Source organism: Strix aluco, chromosome 3 (genome assembly GCF_031877795.1).
Source record: "Strix aluco isolate bStrAlu1 chromosome 3, bStrAlu1.hap1, whole genome shotgun sequence".
Lineage (NCBI taxonomy): Eukaryota > Metazoa > Chordata > Aves > Strigiformes > Strigidae > Strix > Strix aluco.
In genome coordinates this window covers 24,471,624-24,490,918 of record NC_133933.1, presented here as the reverse complement: position 1 = coordinate 24,490,918, position 19,295 = coordinate 24,471,624, and the positions used below count along the sequence as shown (strand labels likewise).

Below are 19,295 nucleotides of genomic sequence, written 5' to 3'. Positions count from 1 at the left end.
AAGACAAGTAGAAACAAGGTGGGATAAATTAGAAATGATTTGTAAGTTTGAGGAAAAATAAGGACAGAAGAATACACCCTCTCACATCTATAGGTAGCCACTTATATTGCCTCCAGCCAGAATTAACCTGCTATTGGTCCAGTGTGACCAGACTATCACCTTCCACATATGGCTAGCCTTTTGTATTAGATGTTTTACCAACTCACATCTAGCCTGTCCCCAGTTTGGTATGGAAAAAGATGGGTTGTGAAGAGTTTCGCCTATGCCAGCAGAAGATGTACAAATCTGTAGCAATGAATCTGTGATACAGAGGTAGTGAGAAATACATCTTAGCTGTTTCATTTCTTACTGTGCTTTCTTAGTTGGTATGGAGTTTAGTATAAAGAGAAGCAAGGGCAAAGCAGCACTCTCTGCTGAAATCAAAGTTCCTCAGCCTCTCCTGGGCGAAGATAGAATATAATACTGTTTTCTTCTCGCCCTGGTTGGTTGAGAGGTCTGCAAACCAGTTCATCTGCACTAGCCATTACCTGAATCAGAGCCACAGATCTGTAGAGCTTGAATCCAAACTCCCATAATTTGCTCTTGGTCCATTGAAGAGATCAAGTCTAGGCGTGAAGCTTTGGTTGAACTTTATACATCTGCTTGTTCAGTTTATCTGCAGATACAGTCTTTCTTTGCATCCTTTCCAGGACAGAAGCAAAAGCTGGTGCAAGGGTCTGTATGACCTTTGCTAGGATGTCCTTTCTTAGCTTGATGATTGTGTGACTGTGGTCTGGGAATCCACACTGTAACAGATTGTTTGTTTGCTTTTCAAGACAGTCCTGACTATCAGATCAAGTTAATACATAACTAACAAGCGACAGCTTTCCTGATACGACATGTCAATTTGTTGGCACTGGTGCTCTGTGAGTAACTGATCTTGGGGTTTTGGTGCTGAACTGAAGAAATCAGAAGCAGTTAGATACTGAAATGTTGAAAAGGTTTTAATCTTGTTATCTAAATGGAAAAAACTGTTTGTTTTAGAAAGAATCCACATAACATACTCCATTGCATGTAGGAGGAGGAGACCATATGCAGGACAGAATATTGGCGGCATGCTTGTGTCAAAAGTACAGGGAGTGTGGGAGATTCCCTATTGCTGCAGAGATTCAACCTGTATTTCCCATAGCCTACAAAGGTGCATAGATTTTGGGCCTTTTGGGCTGGTGGGAAACATTGTCAAATCCTCTACAAGATTTTATTCGTAGAAGAAGAGCATGCATACAACCGTTTGGGAGTGCCAACTTCATATCTGCTGCCTTTGATTCAGACCCTGACATCAGCTTCACCACTGATCTATTGAGTCTCCAGACACAGGTATCCTGCTAAGTGGAATGGTCTCACATTGTATTATATTCTTATACAGAAAAATGAGAGTAGGTCTCTTGTCTCTGTAGTCCCTTCAGTGAAATGTATATTTATGCACGGTAGCACGATACCAGCAGTGGAACTGACACTGTTATCCATGTTTCAAAAAAATGAGTAGCCTGATGGCTCTCTTGTGAGAGATAGAAGACATGATTTTTTGAGTCAGCTGAGGCAGAAGAATTGTTTCTGCTACACTGAATGTAATTAAACTTAAGTAATGCATCTCCATGTATATGCAAGCTATTTTCTGTTCAGAACAATGTGATGTCTTCATCAGTTTTGGTAACAACTGTTTGTGTCCCTTTAAAAAAAAGTTGAGGGGTAGCAGAATACTGCTACTTTCTGAACTGTTTCCCTGTACTTAATGCAGTAATGCAAGGGTTGTTTTTTTTAATAAAAAAGAATTATGACAAAAAAATTATGAAATCCTTTGGGGTGGGAAGGAATCATGGCAGTCTGAACTTACCTTAAAAAATCCTCCCCCGCTTGAGGTCTGTTTTGAAATGTGTTCTAGCTGCAGGGAGCAAACTATTAGCCTATTTAGAAGCAGGGTCTGTACAGCTGTATTAGCAGCATCCCTCCTGCACAGCTTGCTTGCTTGTCTTCCTTCTCTTAATGAACTGCAGTTTATATGTGCACAGCTGATTTTCACCTGGCTGGGTTTCAGCTGGTCTAGACTGGAAGACAGTGAGTGGGTATAAAGTTGTGGTACAAGCACAGGTAATCTCTGAACTCTGTGTTTGGGGAACATTTGTCTCTCTCCCAAAGGAGAGGGTTGACATCTCTCAGTTTCAGGATAACTGGAGAACATATTTCATGTCTGTGGTGAGCAAGTGAAATCTGTGTCCAGAATCCTGTTGTTAGCCAGTAAAACTGTTTCTCCTTGCAGTTGAATGAAATTATTTTAAAATGCCTGTTTCATAGCAGTTGTAGAAATCTGTCAATAGATGCTTGTTAAATCATCCTTCTGGGAACATTGTGTTTGCAACAGAATTTTGCAGCTGCTGAGGTTTTTTTTAGTGGTTTTGTCAAAAGTAATAACAAGTGAATTCTTTACATTCAGAAATCAGGTTGCTTTTTCAAATTATTGTCTGCAGTAATAACCAGTAGCTCATGGAGATGGTAACTTTCCATCACTCAAAGCTCTGTACAGTATGGTTGTATTCCAGAAGATAAATTTCTGTCTTTTTCACAATGTGGATGGAGTTTTTCATTCTTGTGCTAATACTGTGGACTGTTTCAGGTGACTGCCAAATAATTATTCTTAGTGGTTTCTCTTGCACCTCTCTGCAGACTTGAAAATCTGATTTGGTGTAACTGAAGCAATAATACTACTTTTGTCTAGCTGTAGAGTTTCTGTTTTTTCTTTTTTTTTTTTTCTGTTTGTATAGTTTTTATTTATGCAGGGGAATACAGTGGTGTAACTATACCAATGCAGACTGGTATGTTTGTGCACGTGTGCTCTCAGCAAGAGATTCCTCCTCTATGGATTTTCATCAATATATAATTAGAGTAGTATAATTACACCTCTATATTTCCATAGGTAGATAGGAAATCCTTTTGAATCATGTTTGCAGTATGGAGATTATGCATTCTTAATTTTGCATATTGATGTTTCTATTGAAAAAGACTTAGGATCTGGCTTAAATACTTCAGAAATTGCAGTAAGATTTTCATGACTGTTAAGTTAGCTCAAGCTTCCAGTTAGAGCCTAAAAAGTTTAAATGATGTTGGCCTAAATGTAACATCCTTGTACAGACAAAAGAACTTCAATAAAAAGATAAAGATGCTCAGGTGTATGTTTGGGCATCCCTGGATAGAGCCACAGGAGCTCGCTTTGCATTAGCAATGTGTTCGGATTTCTGTGAGGAGATTTCTGTGCTGTTTAATAGTGGCAGCATATGAAATTCAAGTTAAGTAGAGCAAGGAAATGCCATACAATTGTTAGTGTGAAATCTGACAAATAGAACAATTTTCTACCCTTGAGTGATTTAAAACCATTTGCAATCTTAATCCAAAGGCACTGCTTAAAGCAATGCTCTGCTCTAGAGATGAACAACAGTACAATAATGAGACAGAAATGCATAGTTTCACTTCTCATATGTTATTAGTCTACTGACAGTATTCTTTGTTTCCCCTACATTTTACATGGTGCAGCAATCCGGAGGCTTTGGTTCTGCCACTGATTCTGTAAATCATTTAATTTCTCTGAGCTTCGTTTTTCCCCTTGTATAAAAAATGGAAACGATATTTTCCTTGAATTTGTTAAGACCTTAATTGCCTTGAAGGGAGATTTATAACTGCAAAGCATTGCTCGTTATTATTGTTTACTTTTATTAATATGTGGTGAATTAATAAGTGCAATATTTAGAGAAGTAAATACATTGGAGAGTGATAAGAGAAGAAAGGAATACCTTTCTTCCCAATTTCGTCTGTGCTTTATTTGGCTGTAGTGTTAAGGTTCTCATCAAAACCAGCATTTCAGATGCACTGGTCTGGGAAGCTACCGAGTTACATGGGCAGGTATGATGAAAACCAAGATTTGAGCCTTTTTTTCTTTTTTAATAGGAGACGTTTAACAAAAAGATACAGACAAGGAATAAAATACTATAAAAAGGATAACATTTTCTGGCTTTTGGGGCAGGTTGCCCATCCATTCGTGCCATTCTGAATAATCTTTCTAAGCAACTGCTGTCTATCACTCTCTAATAGAGGAGAGAAGACCTCTTCATACTAACAGAAAGTCAGGAGGGGTGATTTCCACTAGAATTATACTTGACAGTGCAAAGATCACTCCAAATTATTTTGCTTTATGTCCTGTCCTTTCTTCATTGATCATGTAACTGCAACTTCCAGAGGGATTTAAGCCTCACTTTAAATATAATCAGGATGCAAATGTGCCCCAATATGGCAACTTGAAATACCAGGCAGGTTTGTAGCTGAGATCATATGGAGAAAGGCATGGAACTAAATATGAGATAACATTGAGATGCTGACTGATACACCCATCTGGCTAATGGGGAAGTGCTGTTACATATATCAGAGCACTTGCTGGGTTTCAGAGATAAGCAGTTGCAAACAGTCTAATAAAGGGGTGAGGGAAGGAACATTGTCGAGGATAGGCAAGGATTAAAGGTTTATTCTTTGATACTAACATGCAACATGGAGTTGCATATTTCACCTGTTAGTATAATATATCCATGTAAAATTACATTAGGCTGAACGATGGTTTTTCTTTTTTGACTTTATCTAATGCTTTTTCAGGGCATGTATGTTTAAACTAGCACATGTTTTGCAGTACTCTGCCTGCTACAAAGAAACAGAGGTAATGCATCGTTTGTGCATGTCATTGGGAGCTAAGACTGTATTCTGAAAGCTTGTGATGTGAACCAGGCAGGCAATATTTATTAATTCTGTTAATAGTTTCCTTATCTGAAGTACAAACCCACACAAATATTGTAGGTGTTTGGCCTGCAGGGCTTTCTAACTCCATTCTCCTGAATCTGAGTCTAAAGAAGCAGATTTTAGGGCATCTTTGGGTTATCTTTTCAGATAAGGTATATTGAAGTCCATAAATAGCAGTGGTGATATTTACCACTATAAAACTCTTAAATTTCTAGATGATGTACTGAATTCCATTACTAATTTGGAAGGTCCTGACTATTGAGACAGTTCCTACACCTGCCATATATAAATTCCTGCAGTGTGGCTTTGATGCAGGGGTGGGGAGTAGAGCTGTGTCAGGCCTCTCTGCTCAAACAGCTCCTAATCAAACTGAAGCTGTTAAGATGCACTCATGTGGGTAGCGTGCAAGCAGCTTATCTTTGGCCACAGCTTGGCTGGATAGATTTCCCTGCCTTCTGAGTTGTCTTCATAGGAAATTCCTGCTGCACTTCCTTGTCAGGGACACCTCGTCCCTTGGGATGCAGGAGCAGGCACAGAGTTCTCTTTGGACTTGGTCCCTGTTTAGGTCGGCAAGGGGAGAGTGTGGTGTCCCCTCAGCCACAGAGAGCTGAGCCTGCTGGATAGCCAAGTAAAGCCCAAAACAGGAACTTTATTTCACCATTTTTTATTTCTCTGCCACTCATTATTGTGCTATCACATTATCTGTGGCCCTTTTCTCATGTTCATAAGGATCTTCCTTCTCCCTGCTGTTAGAAGTGAGGAGTTAATAATGCAGGGATAATTTGATACGTGTAACTTATGTATAAAGGCTTGCAAAGAAATTTGGCAAGAAAAAGGTTTTGATTTTTTTCAAAAAAGGGATTGGTTAGATCTAGTTTCTGTTGGCAGGTGTCAGTGTAAAAAAGCTCCAGACACCCAAGAGTTAATCCACTGTTTTAGGAAAAAAAATTAAGTAGAGAATTAGTGCCAGCATCATTTAGCTCTGTTATTAATTCACATCAAGGGCTGTAATGCATAAGATTTGTGTGTGTATATGTGGGTTTGTATGAATGTCAGTTAGTATGAGCTGGGATGGAATTTCTGCTGAATTGAAGACAAATGGATTTGGAGTTGTGCCAATTTTGATGCAAGTTCCCACAAAATAAAACTTTCTCATTTTACTAAGTAGCTGTTGTAATGAAGCAGTCTTGGCAATGTAATACATGGTTTGTGTTATCTCTGAACAAATTTAAAAGTTAGGAGAAGGCTCCCGAACGAAACTCCCAGGTTTGTGCTGTGTTCCAAATGGAGTAGTGAAAAGGGAAATCATATGCCTCCTCCCTGTTTTAAAAATAAGCTTGGTGTATTTACCACTGATGTGGTGTCTGCAGAAATTGGGGGCAGAAGCTGACAGCCCAGGAAGTCCCCTCCAGTTCTCTTTCCTGGATTCTGTTTTGACAAAAGTGACAATAAATTAATAACATTTACTGGCATTACTGTTTAATTATAGGACAAACGAGATACTTTGATCTAGAAAGTAAGAGGAAATGTTTCAATCTCTACTAAGAAGTCTGTTTTCTTTAAAATAAATACAATGAAATATTGAACTATGTCATATAATCTGATTTGCCTAAAACCAAAATAAATTCCAAAGCAAAATGTAGTGTTGGAACAAAATTTTGCTTTTTGTCTTAAATCTGGAAATTGTTTCGGAATCAGTTATTGGAAATGTTGGAAATACTTGTTCTTCTGACTTAAAGAAAATACATTACTTCGAAAACTCTGATATGTGCACCTAATCCTCCTCTTACTGCAAATGAGGATCTGATTGCTTGTGGTAGTTACAAAATGCTAGTGTGCAGGGTCATTGGGAGGGAGGCTAAAATAGACTTAAAACGCTTCCTTGAAAGTTTGTATGTTTTCTGACTTCCATGTGTTGTTCAAACTGTACCTTTTTAACTTTCTGCTTCCTTAAATCCTCCAGTACTGCAGTTTCAATATGTATTTCTTCATTTCCCTCTCTGAACTGTTTACATAGTACTGATACTAATGATTACAGAGCAGTTGTACGCCCCCCAGGCCCCTGAGCAAGTCAATGTTAGTGAATCTGTACTATAACACATTTTGGATTCCCAGTAAATTGAAGTAGTTTGTTTTATGAAGAACTATTATTTTATTGGAGATCTTTTTACACCCAAATAGATAGTCATTGGGGCATGAGTGAGAACAGCTTTGTAAAGTTGTAATATTGCACAGCTCCAGCATTTTAAAGTCAACACACCTTAGTGTCTAGCTCGTTGAAACACTGAATTTACTATAGTTACAATTGGAACCTTAATGAATAATTTTGTGCTCTTTCAGTGGGTCATAAATTGAATGTGTGAACCTGAACATGAAGCAGCTCTGGGGCTTGCCAGAAAACCTCATGAGCTGTGTTAAGTATAGATCTAAAACTGGGTACAGACCGCTAGTGTTAAGAGCATGAGTGAGTAGCGCCATAAATACTCATTAAGTACAAAGTAAAAATATAAAAATTCCCTCTTTAGGAAGTGAAAAGCAGAGAGTTATACTGATCTGGAGATTTTCTGAAGGGTTTGAAAGTTAACCCCAAGACCTAGAGCAGAGATTGTATTTCAGCTTTCTGTCAGCATATACATGATGCATACAGCATGATGCTGTGTAGCATTGGCCTCTGTGTTTAGCTTATTTAATTTCTCCCAAATCGACTCAAGCAGTAATAGTCTGCTTTGTCCCCTGGTCTGAAGGCAGAAAGTGACTTGTGAAGGGATTCTGGGAACTATTCTTTTACTGCATGTCTACCCAGTTCCAGGTGTTTTAAGAATCAGCTGATAACTCCTCTGTTACAAAGAAATGCAGGTATAGTCTAAAGGCTTTGTGCATATTCTTAACTGTGAGCCTGTATCCTTTCCATGAAGTTAATTTTCTATTTAAGTAATAATTATAGAAAGTTTATAAACATTCTGGATGTTTTCCTGTCACTGTACCTTCATGTTTGATGCCCTTTTTTGAGGGGCTGCAGGTAGATGATTGAGTGCAACAGCAGGCTGGGTTTTTTGCAGTAGAAGTTAGGTTCTGTCTTTTCTGCCTTCAGAGGCTGTGCAAGTTGTGCTGTGCAGCTCAGTGGCAATCAAGATGTTGTAGGAAGACATTGATTTATTACAACACGATATGAAATGAGAGCTGAACACAGTTTCCTCTGAGCAGCCAGCTCTTGGTTTCAGGGGCTTAAAAACCCCAGCCCATCAGACATTTAGTAACATTTAGTAAAAACAAGTCATGAACAATACACTCAAGCACTGGCAAGTTAAAAAATATATGTATATGTATTTTTTTTTTTCCAGTCATAGCACAACCTGCATTCCATCCTTTTCCTGTGCTGATGAACCAAAGTAGGCCAAATTGCTCTTATGTAGTTTGGTATCGTATAACAGGATTTGTTAGTATCACAGGCAGAATTTTTTCCCAGTAATTTGATCTAATTTTCTTCTTCTAGCCTAATGTCAGCACTTTATGGTGTTCTTAAAAGAAGATTGTCGGGTTGATTCAGACCTGGTTTCAGTCATCTGTGATGCTGTGAGTGCTGAATTTAACAAAAAGTGGTCCTGGTGAGGGGGAGGAAGACAGTACTTAAAAAGCAGTTTAAATCTCACTGCTACATTACTTGATGTGTCATGTATGGTCTCTGGGCCATATCAGAGACTGTAACAGTAATAAAATTATTTTATATTTAACACTTCTTATTAATTATAGGGTATTACAAGAATATTGAAGGTATTATGACCAACAGTCACTTAAGCTGAAATGACTGCTCTCATTGGAGATCGCAGTGGAGGTGTCAACTCAGAGGAAGCGTTACAGAGGGGGAAGGGTTTTCCTTGCTGTGTTTATGTTGTTTGGTAGCATGAACCAGGTCAGGTCAACCAGAAGAGAAATAGGGAAGAGAAACAACCACCTTGAATAAATGTTCATCCACCACATAGCTAAATTTCTTGTTCAGATTCATTTCATATCATGATAAAAATTGGGTAACAAAATTGTTCTCTCAGTCTGTCAATTTGTCGATGTCACCATTCTCTGCATCTCCTCTATGGGCTTCCCTTACTCCATCGTGTCAAGGCAGTGACTTATCTTCCATTTCAGGTCCTTTTGCATTCTTACCTGACTGTGTCTCATCCGTTTTGTCAGCTGCTGTTTCTGCTCAACAAAATCCAACAAAGTAACTCATCCAGCTTGCATCAACATGGTTCAAACATAATAACTGTTCAGCACTATTTCCCAAACATAGTAAATATGTCTATACAGCTGTTAACGGCCAGGCATGAAGTTTAGGAGCATACTGTGCTCCTAAACCTGTCCACCTTCTGTCCATGTGCTGACTTGCAGACAGCCTATGAACTACAGGTATGGGTGCTGTGAAAATTGTGTATGAGAGTGGAGGGCCAGAAAAAAATGTTTAAATGAACGGTTAAATAAAGTTTCTTCAAGATGGGATTGTGGTACATTGACAGGGTGGTGGCAAGGAAACATATGTTAAGTGTTACTGTTCTGTGGTTAGTGTGGTTGTCATCAAGTTCTGTTTTATCTTAACTTTCCTGAGATGCCAATAAGCAATAATATCCAACTTCTTTGCTGTCACTGAATTCACACCCACACCAACTCCACTGCCACCCTGAAACATCACATTCTCAATTAAAATATATTTCTGTAAGAGCTCAGAGATTAAAAAAAAATAGTATCTTCCCTAAAAATGATAAATCATAATTCATTCCTACAATTAATACGTGAAATTTTCAGTTTGGGTGCATAAGCATAGGAAGAAAACAAAATTCAGGTTTGATCTTATGTGAATATTTCATTATTCAAAGCTGTTCTTGTCTGGAGAGATGAGCACAGAGAGTGCGGTAATAAAAACAAATTTTATAAATATAATTGCAGTTGTAGCTGTACTGAAACATACGTTGTCATCACAATCTCATCTGTTCAATATGTGTTTAAACTGGGGCAAACTCCTTGCTGACTTACACTTGGAGTTTTGAGATTTGCAGATGGTGTGAATCACCAGAGAATGCAACCAGTATTTTTATAAACCTTTAGTTTTATTAGGTGGATAACACCCACAAGTACATTTCTATCAACAGAAAAAAGCACGGCTAGGGCAGTGGCAGAACAAACTTCCTGCAGTGTTTTGCAATGTGGAATCACAGGGAAAATTCCCCAAGTCAGAACATAGTTCAGTATCCATTTTCCATTCAATCCCTGGCCATTTTCTGCGGTAATGATAAAAATTATTGCTAAACATGATGCTCTTATTTTCCAGATACAGCTTTGCAAATAAACAGATAACTTGTTTTTTTCTTGAAGTTCCTGAATAAATATCAAATGGTCTTTATTCTCTTTATGTGAAGCTGTATACGACATTAATATTTACTAATAGAAGTAAATTTCTTCTCTGTGTAAGATCAGTCCCTGGCACACATTTCCAAAATACTATCTGCTCAGCTACCTTTCTAGCTTTGTGACTAGAGGCTAGTCATTTTTCTTTGGAACAGTCTGTTTCTTGTGTGGCCTTTGGAGAGATGGGGTTGCTGATGTCCACATGCATGTATGTCTTGTCATCTTAATTTCCACCCTGGATCAAATTAGATTGGTTAACTAAAAGATATTGTATGGTTTATAAAATACATTCATTCATAAAGGTGAAATTATGGCAATTCATATGGTGAAGTGCCCTGACCAGGATCTATTACATTGTTTGCCTCCAAACGAACTACTGCCAAGATGCTGGTAAGTGTGGCAATTACGGAGGTGAAACAGACCTTGAGCATACCCAGATGCTGTCCCAGAGCATTCAGCAACTCTGATCTGCTGATGTATGAGAAGCAGGTAGCTGTACTGCATCCAGCTGAAATGTAAATGGGTAGAAGATTGTTTCTCTAGAGTATGGCCAGAACACTGCACCTCCTGTGAAAGCATTGTGAAATACTTAATGGAGGCAAGTAGTTATTTGGTTTTTGTAGGGAAAGAGGGCAACTCTGGCCACACAATGCCCCAGGTTATTAAACTGCTACAGAAGGCTAATTATAATTGAAATAGGAAGACATTTCCTAATTAATTATGTAAACCATGCTGCAGCATAACCCAGCCTTATTTTCAATAATACAATATAATTTGTTGCACAGTTACATAGTGTTTTGTGAGCAACTGCCAATCTTCAGAAGCTAGAGCTTTGTTTCCATCATTTCTCAATTGCCGTTTTAGAATTAGGGCACACAATATTGTGAGATTAAAAAAAAAATAAACACAAAAAACCATACCCCCAAAAGGCTTTGGGAGTTTCTTTATATTCCATCTAATTGTGAGCCTGCTTAATGTTATGCTTGCAAGCTTTTCACTGTGACTGAGAAATAGGAATGTTATTTTTCATAAATTAAAATAGATTTCTTCATGTCATCACTGGATTTCTATTCCTGGAGATTTAACAAAATAAACTACTATGGAACTTTTTTGAAATAAAATAATAAGAATTGAGGAGGATTTATTTCTGTCAGCCTCCTTCCAGAGACACACTGAAACTTTTAATGAAGAAACTTTCCTCCAATCCTGTGTGCTTGATACAAGACCTCAGTCTTAACATTGTCATAATATGCATCCCAAAAGGTTTGTCTGTGAGGCTATTGTGTTTACACTCACTGGTTCCATGAAAATGATGTGCTTAATACTGTCAGATTTGTTTCAGTGCACTTAGATATAATGCATAAAACATAACATAAATGATGTGCCAGCAAATAAAGAGTAGGTTCTTGATATGCTGACAACAGAGTTGGGAATGCTGGTAAAAAAAAAAAAAAAGGCAAAAAATGAGGAAATCTCAATGTGTAGTATACATTGAGGCTAATCTCTTTTCCAAACTGTCATTTAGGATTTCTTCAAGACTTAGCTCCATTAGTTAAGGCTAGCTCAACAGAGCCCTGCCTTAATGGTTCTGTCTCAGATCAACCTAGTTCTTCATCTAAACATGCTGCAGGGTTGTCATCCTATCTCTGTGTTCAGTGAACATTTAGAGGTTTTCCTGGACTTCCTTGAAGGTGCTCCATGTCATGATTCCAGTATTCAGGTTCCCCATGTTGTTGTCTCAGACCAGTCTTTCCTCACAGCATGAGCTGGATCTTGTACTGGCTGTCATTTCATGATGATCTCAAACTCCTGGTTGCTGTTACTGACTACCAAAAGGAAAAGCACAGCACATTCACTTTTTTTTTTTCCCCCCAAGGAAATTTCAGCTCATTTACAACAGAAAAAAAGCTGTTACCACTGTACATTATTAAAAATAGTTGTCACTCAAAGCTCATAACAGTTTTCTATCTTAAAGCTATGTCTGTAAGTACCAGTGCAGTGAAGCAAAGGGAGATGCACAGGATCCCAAGGTAAATCAGTGGCGCAGCTGTGAACAGAGGCAGCTCTCTTACCTGTTATAGGGCTGTCCTTCCCCGCTTCTGTCAGTGCTGTCAGTGCCGATCTCAATACCCAATTACAAACAGAAATGTGTGCATCTCACTCACATGCTTGTTACCCTCTTATCAGTTGGCCCAGCTTGAGACCTGTTCAAGAAGTATTAAATACAGAGGTGTCATGAGCCTTATTCTTCACAATTGTACTCCGACCCAAATAACAGTTTCTGTTATTTGCTCTTTTACCTTAGTCTAAACATCGTTGCAGATCTAATTTCTAACTTGTAGAGGTAGTGCATCCATGGGGAGAAATGCTTCACTTATAATCATGTTTTATAGTTCCCTTTGTGGTTTATTCTGGCACTTTGACTTGTCATAGTTGAATAAATTGAATTCTGTAGAGTGCTCTTGTAAAATGCCACACTTTTGATTTTAAATGTGCTTCAGTGTGATGAATGCAGCATTAGAGTGGGATGAGGAGTAGTGCTTAGATTTGTGGATTGTAGCTCTAGGTTTTATTCTCAAGCCTCTCACCAGATTATTATATGAATCACAGATAGACCATTTTCAGGATTTCTGCTCCTGCATTCCATATATGTAAAATGAATGTGTTTTACCTCTACAACAGGTCTGTGCTGACACCCAGTTGGTTATTTTTTGAACAGCTAGGCAACAGGCATGCTGTAACATGTCATAAAATGGTTGTTGCACTCATATACTAATTACCCAACTGCTATCTTGTACTTCCATCCCCTTTTTATTGAGAACAAATACTTTCCTGGGTTGTAAGTTGTCTAAAAAGGAATAATTGTTTTAACATCTATTTATGTGGTGCCTGTCATAGTGAGCTTTCATTCCTTGGGTGAAGCAAGCAGAATTACTAGAATACAAACATAAAATAAAGTTAAGAACATGCTTTGAGATCTTTGAATGAAATATGCTGAGAGTTATTATGGCTATTTTCTTTCCAAGTAAACATTATCAAGCATTATTATTTTTATGGGCACTTCTATCTGCAGTATTTAAAAGCAGGCAGTAATTATCAGTGTGTCTCAATCCATTGGTTAATGGAGGAAACTAAAAGCCATGAGCAAAAGACATCCCTCCATTAATGAGCTCTGAACTAAGGTTCTAAAACCTGCTGGAATTCAGGAAGGGCTCTAGAGTGGTTTACCTTTTGAGGAGTTTGCTTGGTAATGAATAGTGGCTTAATAATAATTAAGCTGATACTAATTCAGAATTAATATCTGAAGTAGGTTTAACAACTACTAAAAAGGGGTGGTTGTGAATGTATTAAACCTGGAATAGCGTACCTGATGCATCTGTGTGTTTTAGGCAGCTAATGACTTTTTCCATCAAGCCTGGAGATGTATTTGTGAAATAGTTTTATGTCATCTGGAAGTTTGAGAAAAGAATTCTAGCTCATATGAGGGTAAAAAATCTGGAAAGCAACAGTGCTGAAAAGGCTGTAGGTATGATTTTACAGAGTGACAGATGAATGGCTTCTAGGTATCATATGTAGCAGTATCCCATGTTTTGTTTTAACTAGTTAGTTCTGAAAGGAGCATGTCAGGGAAACTAGTTTCCCATCTTTTGTCTGGAAAGGGAGGAAGGGAGGTGATGCATCTAACTAGTCCCTAAAGGAAAAGTAAGTGTTCAAATGAGTATTCATTACAATATTTGAAAAAAATTGTTTTTCAGATAATCGCCTTTGATGAACTTCGGACAGACTTCAAAAGCCCAATAGATCAGTGCAACCCAGTCCACGCAGTAAGTACGAGTGGCTCACTAAGCAGCAGCTCCTAAAGAAAGGGAGATTCACAGAGCTGTCTGTGAAAATATGGGTGTGGAAATGAATGTAGAGTCTGTTGTGAAGTCAACTGTAGTTTAGAAAATTGATTTATTGGGCCAGTCTTAGGAAGCCAGATGTTGACTATTTATGCTAATAGCTTTCCTTTCTGCTGAAGGAGACAGGAAAATATTTTGGAAGTTCAAAACTGAAGGATATACATAATGTGATGATAATGCTCTCTTTTTATCTTTTCATTCTGTGGCACAAGTTTTCCTTTTTGAAATCATTTGCTTTCTCTGTGTTCAAGTATGGGATGACCACCTTCTCTCTTACTGTCTGTATCAATGAGTCAAAAGCTTGAAGGGATTTGATAAGACGTGCATTCCTAGACCTCTCTGTCCTATGGCAGGGCTCCAATTTCTGTTGTACTTTAAGAGTAAATAACACATTCTGCTGCATCTGCTATGGAAAAGGTTAAATATCACCCTGGGACTGTAAACTCAGTTTTACCTAATGAACCAAAATGCAACCCAGATTTAAGCATGTGAATATTCCTCTGTTAATTAAAGCTGTAATCTAGGGTGATTTAGCTGACTACAGCTAAACATGCCTCAGATTTATACCACCAGAACTGAGAGCAGAACTTGGCTCCCTGTCATCTCACTGGGAATTACGATTATGATGGGTGCTGAATTTGATCTCTACAGAGTATCAAGTTATTGAATTGCTTACAAATGATAACCCAATTCAGTAGCTAGTATTTTGCCATTTAACCTTGTTTCATAACTCAGCAGAGGATTTGCGGTACTGCTTGGACCACTGACATTTTTAAGCATGATCTTGTTGACTTGTTTACTGTTCACTAACACATAAGCAAAGAATGAGAACAAAAGAAATAAACTATATGAAGAAATCCTATAGAGGACTTCAGTGGAAGTAATCGGGTTTTGAATTCACTTTATCTGTTTTTACTTCCCATCTTGAGAACTACGCACAAGAAATGTGTATTTATATGTACCAAATTCCACTAATTTTTTCTCTTCCTAAAACTTGTAAGATGCTCCATGGAGATAATTTCCTTTTACTTTAAAATGGTAATGGAATTGGTCTCCAGGATAAAAATGTTAATAGGTCCCTGTTTCAGTCATATTAGTGGTGGAATCAAAAAGTTAATCGTAGAGTTTCCAGTAAAACACAGCAAAGTATTCTGTGATCAGTTGACATATCTGACTCTCTTCTATGAAACTTTCTGTGATAACTCAAGCAATAATCTCAGATTGCTTTTTTCTGCATGGTATACATGTTGATGCCTTTTGTATTGACATAAAAGGAAGATTTTTAGCAGGTATTCCTTATTTCTAGTATCTTTGATCAAGTGTATTTTCCTTTTTCCATATGCATAGTTGTTCATCGTGCTCATCTTCCATTTATTTGGTGGAATAGTTTTCTTTATTGCAGTATAAGAATGTCTGACTTTTACTCGTGTATCTTCCACAACGTTTTCATGATATAGAGCCTTTTTGACAAGAGAAGGCTGAATTAAGGAGGCATCGGAGGCAAAAACAGTGGCAGTACTGAGAATTTAATTCAAATTTCCTGGGTTACACTCTGTTACCTACAGTTCAAAGGTAGACTTCCTACTTCTCCAAGGCCAGCTGTAGGCATCTGTCTTCTAAACAGACTTGAGAGGATTATCTTTCCCTCTCCACTTACCTCCTACTAAAGGCAAGAAAGCTTTCTGCAGCTTCACAGGCACATCCACACACATCCTTTCTCATGTTTTCAACTGTGAGTCTAAAATTTCTGAATCCCTTTTAGGTCATGGATACCAGATAGATGCACAATATTTGTCTGGTGCCTATCAAGCTGCCACTGTCTCATTGTCTTTCCAAAAGGATACTTTTTTAAAAAATGGCTTAAACTTGGGGACAGGAAAGGAAAAGAGACATTACTTTGGAAAATAGAAATAAAACTCAAACTTGGAGCAAATTTAAGACATTTGAAAAGAAAAAAGCTTAGGGAGAGTTAGCTTCTCACATTGGTATATTATATTACCTGTTTAAAAGGTCATTATTCAGAATATTTTTTCCCGTGTCTAAATGAAAATATTACCAGATAAGTCTTCTGAGGACAACAAAACCACTGGGCCTTGTGCAGTGTAGCCAACAGTAGAATCTTTCTCAGTAACTCCAGTGATGGGGTTATACAGAGTGAAATCTAATTTTACTAGTGAATTTCTCATTATGAGCCATTTAAAAGAAGACCTGTCTTTGACTTGTTGTCTTTCTGTGAATTGAACTTAAAGCATCTTTTTAGTCACAGTGCTTAATTACAGAGACTTTCAGTATTTATGAATGCATCTGTTGTTTAAAGTGGCATTTCTAGGACGTTTCAGATATTCTTAACTAATGGGTTAAATTCTAATATGTTGCTCAGACACCCTCTTAATGATCGATGGAGGGCTGCCATACCAACTTTGTAGTTGTTTTTTCCATTCAGAATTATCTTGAAGCCAGAGGTTGGGAACCTGCAAATGCAAGACTGAGTATCTGTGGTATAGATTGGCACCATTGGATAGAGGTCACAAATGCTGATTTAAAAGAAGTTGCAGCCTCTAGCTCAAGGCTAACACAGATTTGAATTCCCAGTTTCTATTGTGGCACCCAGTAACAGGTGAAAAAATAACTTACTGGGACTTTGAAATGGGTAAATAATTTGGCTTGCAAGCATTAGGTAAGAAGTGAATACTCATGTTTCAGATTAATAATGTGTGGCTTCCCTGCTGCCATTAATTATGATCTTGACCCATTGTAATTGTAGTACACTGTCTTTAATTCATAGCACCAGCTAATCTCCTACCTTTTTTATTACTTTTTCTTGACAGAGAGAGCGGCTGAGAAATATTGAGCGTATTTGTTTCCTCCTGCGAAAGGTGAGCATAAACTAGCCTAGGATTTGTGAAGTTTATGAGAATTAAAGCCATCCAGTGGCGATGTGCATTCATTTTCTCTTTGAATGATCCTCACACTCCATTCATGCAAGGCTGGTTTCTACTGCAGAAGTGGAAGTCATGATGACCTTGAAAGGACAGAGTAAGACAAATTATAAAAGTTTAACATAATAGAGGACTTATGGATAGGAACTGAAACTTCAGAACATCAGCCATCATTTTAGAACTTGGTTTTCAAAGGTGGTGACTCATTTTGCAGTTGCAGCTTGAGGTGCTTTTATAGCCCTATCAGCAGATGATATTGTTGTAGTACGGGTTTTAGAAATACTCTTTTTTTGAACAGTGGCTTACTATTTGATAAACTAAACATTTTATTAGCTACATATTTAATGTTTAAGTTTTTTAATTGGCTGAATAGAAAAGTTAATACGGTTGTTATAACTTGAAACAAGAGAGATGCTGAATGCCTGAGTTCCTGAGGGATTTGAAGGAACATTTAAGTTGTAGGATTGATACATTCATGGGGTTTACTCATCTGTAGCTTGAAGAGGGTTTTCATAAACACTCATGTTCTCCTGACTCTGTCTCATTAAAGTCAAAATAATCATAGTTCCAAACTATTTCATTATATGTGTGTAAGTCTGTATAAATTGCCTTCCACAGCATAGTAATGGAGCCATCCAAATGGCTCTGCATTTTTGCTTAAAAAGGTCACTACTGAAGTGTGGACTGCTGACTGCATCCTAAGAACTAAATTGAGATATGGTTTTAAGAAACTGGTGGCCTCATCCTTAGAGGTTTTGGGAAAGCCTAGGGGATTATTGGTTTGGGGTGATGCAAAGACGTAACTGTGACTCCGTGCAGAATCTATGAAGTGTCATTCTCTGATCAGTCAGAACCTGAGCCATATCTGTTTGGCACCATTATGAGCATGTGACTCTTTGGAGCCACATTTAAGTACTTACTTAGCCTGTTTGTGACACTAGGGGTATGAAAATAAGAGAAAATACTTGTCACCAGTAGATTTCCATTTTATCAAATAGGCAGCCAGCCAATTTCAAGCTGTGTCCCAGTTTCTTTGACATAAAGCAACTGGTGAGTAGTAATGTATTAATATATGTGAGCCCCATGGGAATGCCTTGCCTGCATCAGTGTTTAATTTTTATTGAGCCTCAGCCTCACTGTGAACAGAAAATGGAGCATTTTAGCTAATTACAGACTCTGTATTCTTAAGGGATTGGCTTGCTTCTGGTTCACTTAAACAGTTTGTTAATTCAGCCTCTTCTTCAAAGTTCTCTGGGGACACATTATTTTTAATTGAGAGATTGTATGCAAGAAGAGGAAGATGCAATAACTACAGAGATTTGTAGTTTTCAAATCTGACAATCACTAAAAATAGTTTTAGTTTATGTAGTGTAAAGGATTCAGGGTTGGGGAAGATTCTGGAAAAACAGTAAAAAATTGAGTGCCAGCTATATAGATACGGGAAAATAGCAGTTAAGATGCTTTCAGCAAGCACTAAATGTGTCCCTCATTATAACATTGTGTGGCTTTAGGTCTGTTTCTATGAAAGAGCTACATATCTGTTTTCCTATGTCTTGAAGTCAGATAATTACTTTATAGGGCTTTGAAAACAGTGATATCTTGCTATTTATGACATTAGAACTTAATGCTTAAGATATGCTGGAAATCTGTTTTTTAAAGAGGTTATAGGTGGGCTATAAAAATATGTTCAGTTTCATTATATCCTGGTTTTGGAAGGGGTTCTTGAGAATTATTAAATGGGCATACAATATGTCATATAAATCTGATCCTAGTGGGCAAAGAGTTTCTTAAGGATGGATTTTTGGTTTTATCTCCGAAATACTTGGAGAAGACTATTAACAAACTGTGACCAGGTACGTGATACGTCACGAGATATTATAGAACTTATTTACATTTTCCAAAACAGAATGGAGGATGGAATTGTTCCACAGCCAGGCATTTTCTGACATTTGTTTTGGGGAAAATGTTTCTATATCATTAAAACAAGTAGGGATCATGTGAAGTACATATATATGGTGTTGACGTGTGTACATGCATGTACACATGGGTCCATGTTTTTATGGTGCTATAGAATGAGAATTAGATCAGCCTAAGTTTTCTGCTTACTGAGAGATGATTGATTGTGTATAAAGAAGCTATGAACTTTATATAGCCGTGGTCAAATCTGTTCTGTCCTGAAGTAAATGAGAGGAAGGACTTATTTTCTGAAGCTAGCACAAAGCGAGGTTCTCTCAGGATACAGGTATCT

General features: G+C 37.7%; 1 protein-coding gene across 1 annotated transcript in view; it reads left to right on the top strand.

Moving 5' to 3' along the window:
• Positions 1-19,295, top strand: part of CNIH3 (cornichon family AMPA receptor auxiliary protein 3) — a 50,588-nt gene that overhangs the window by 12,462 nt on the left and 18,831 nt on the right. The window contains exons 2-3 of the mRNA XM_074820623.1: positions 13,962-14,030; positions 16,937-16,984. Of these exons, the coding sequence (XP_074676724.1) occupies positions 13,962-14,030; positions 16,937-16,984 (117 nt within the window). The remainder of the gene's footprint in view (positions 1-13,961; positions 14,031-16,936; positions 16,985-19,295) is intronic.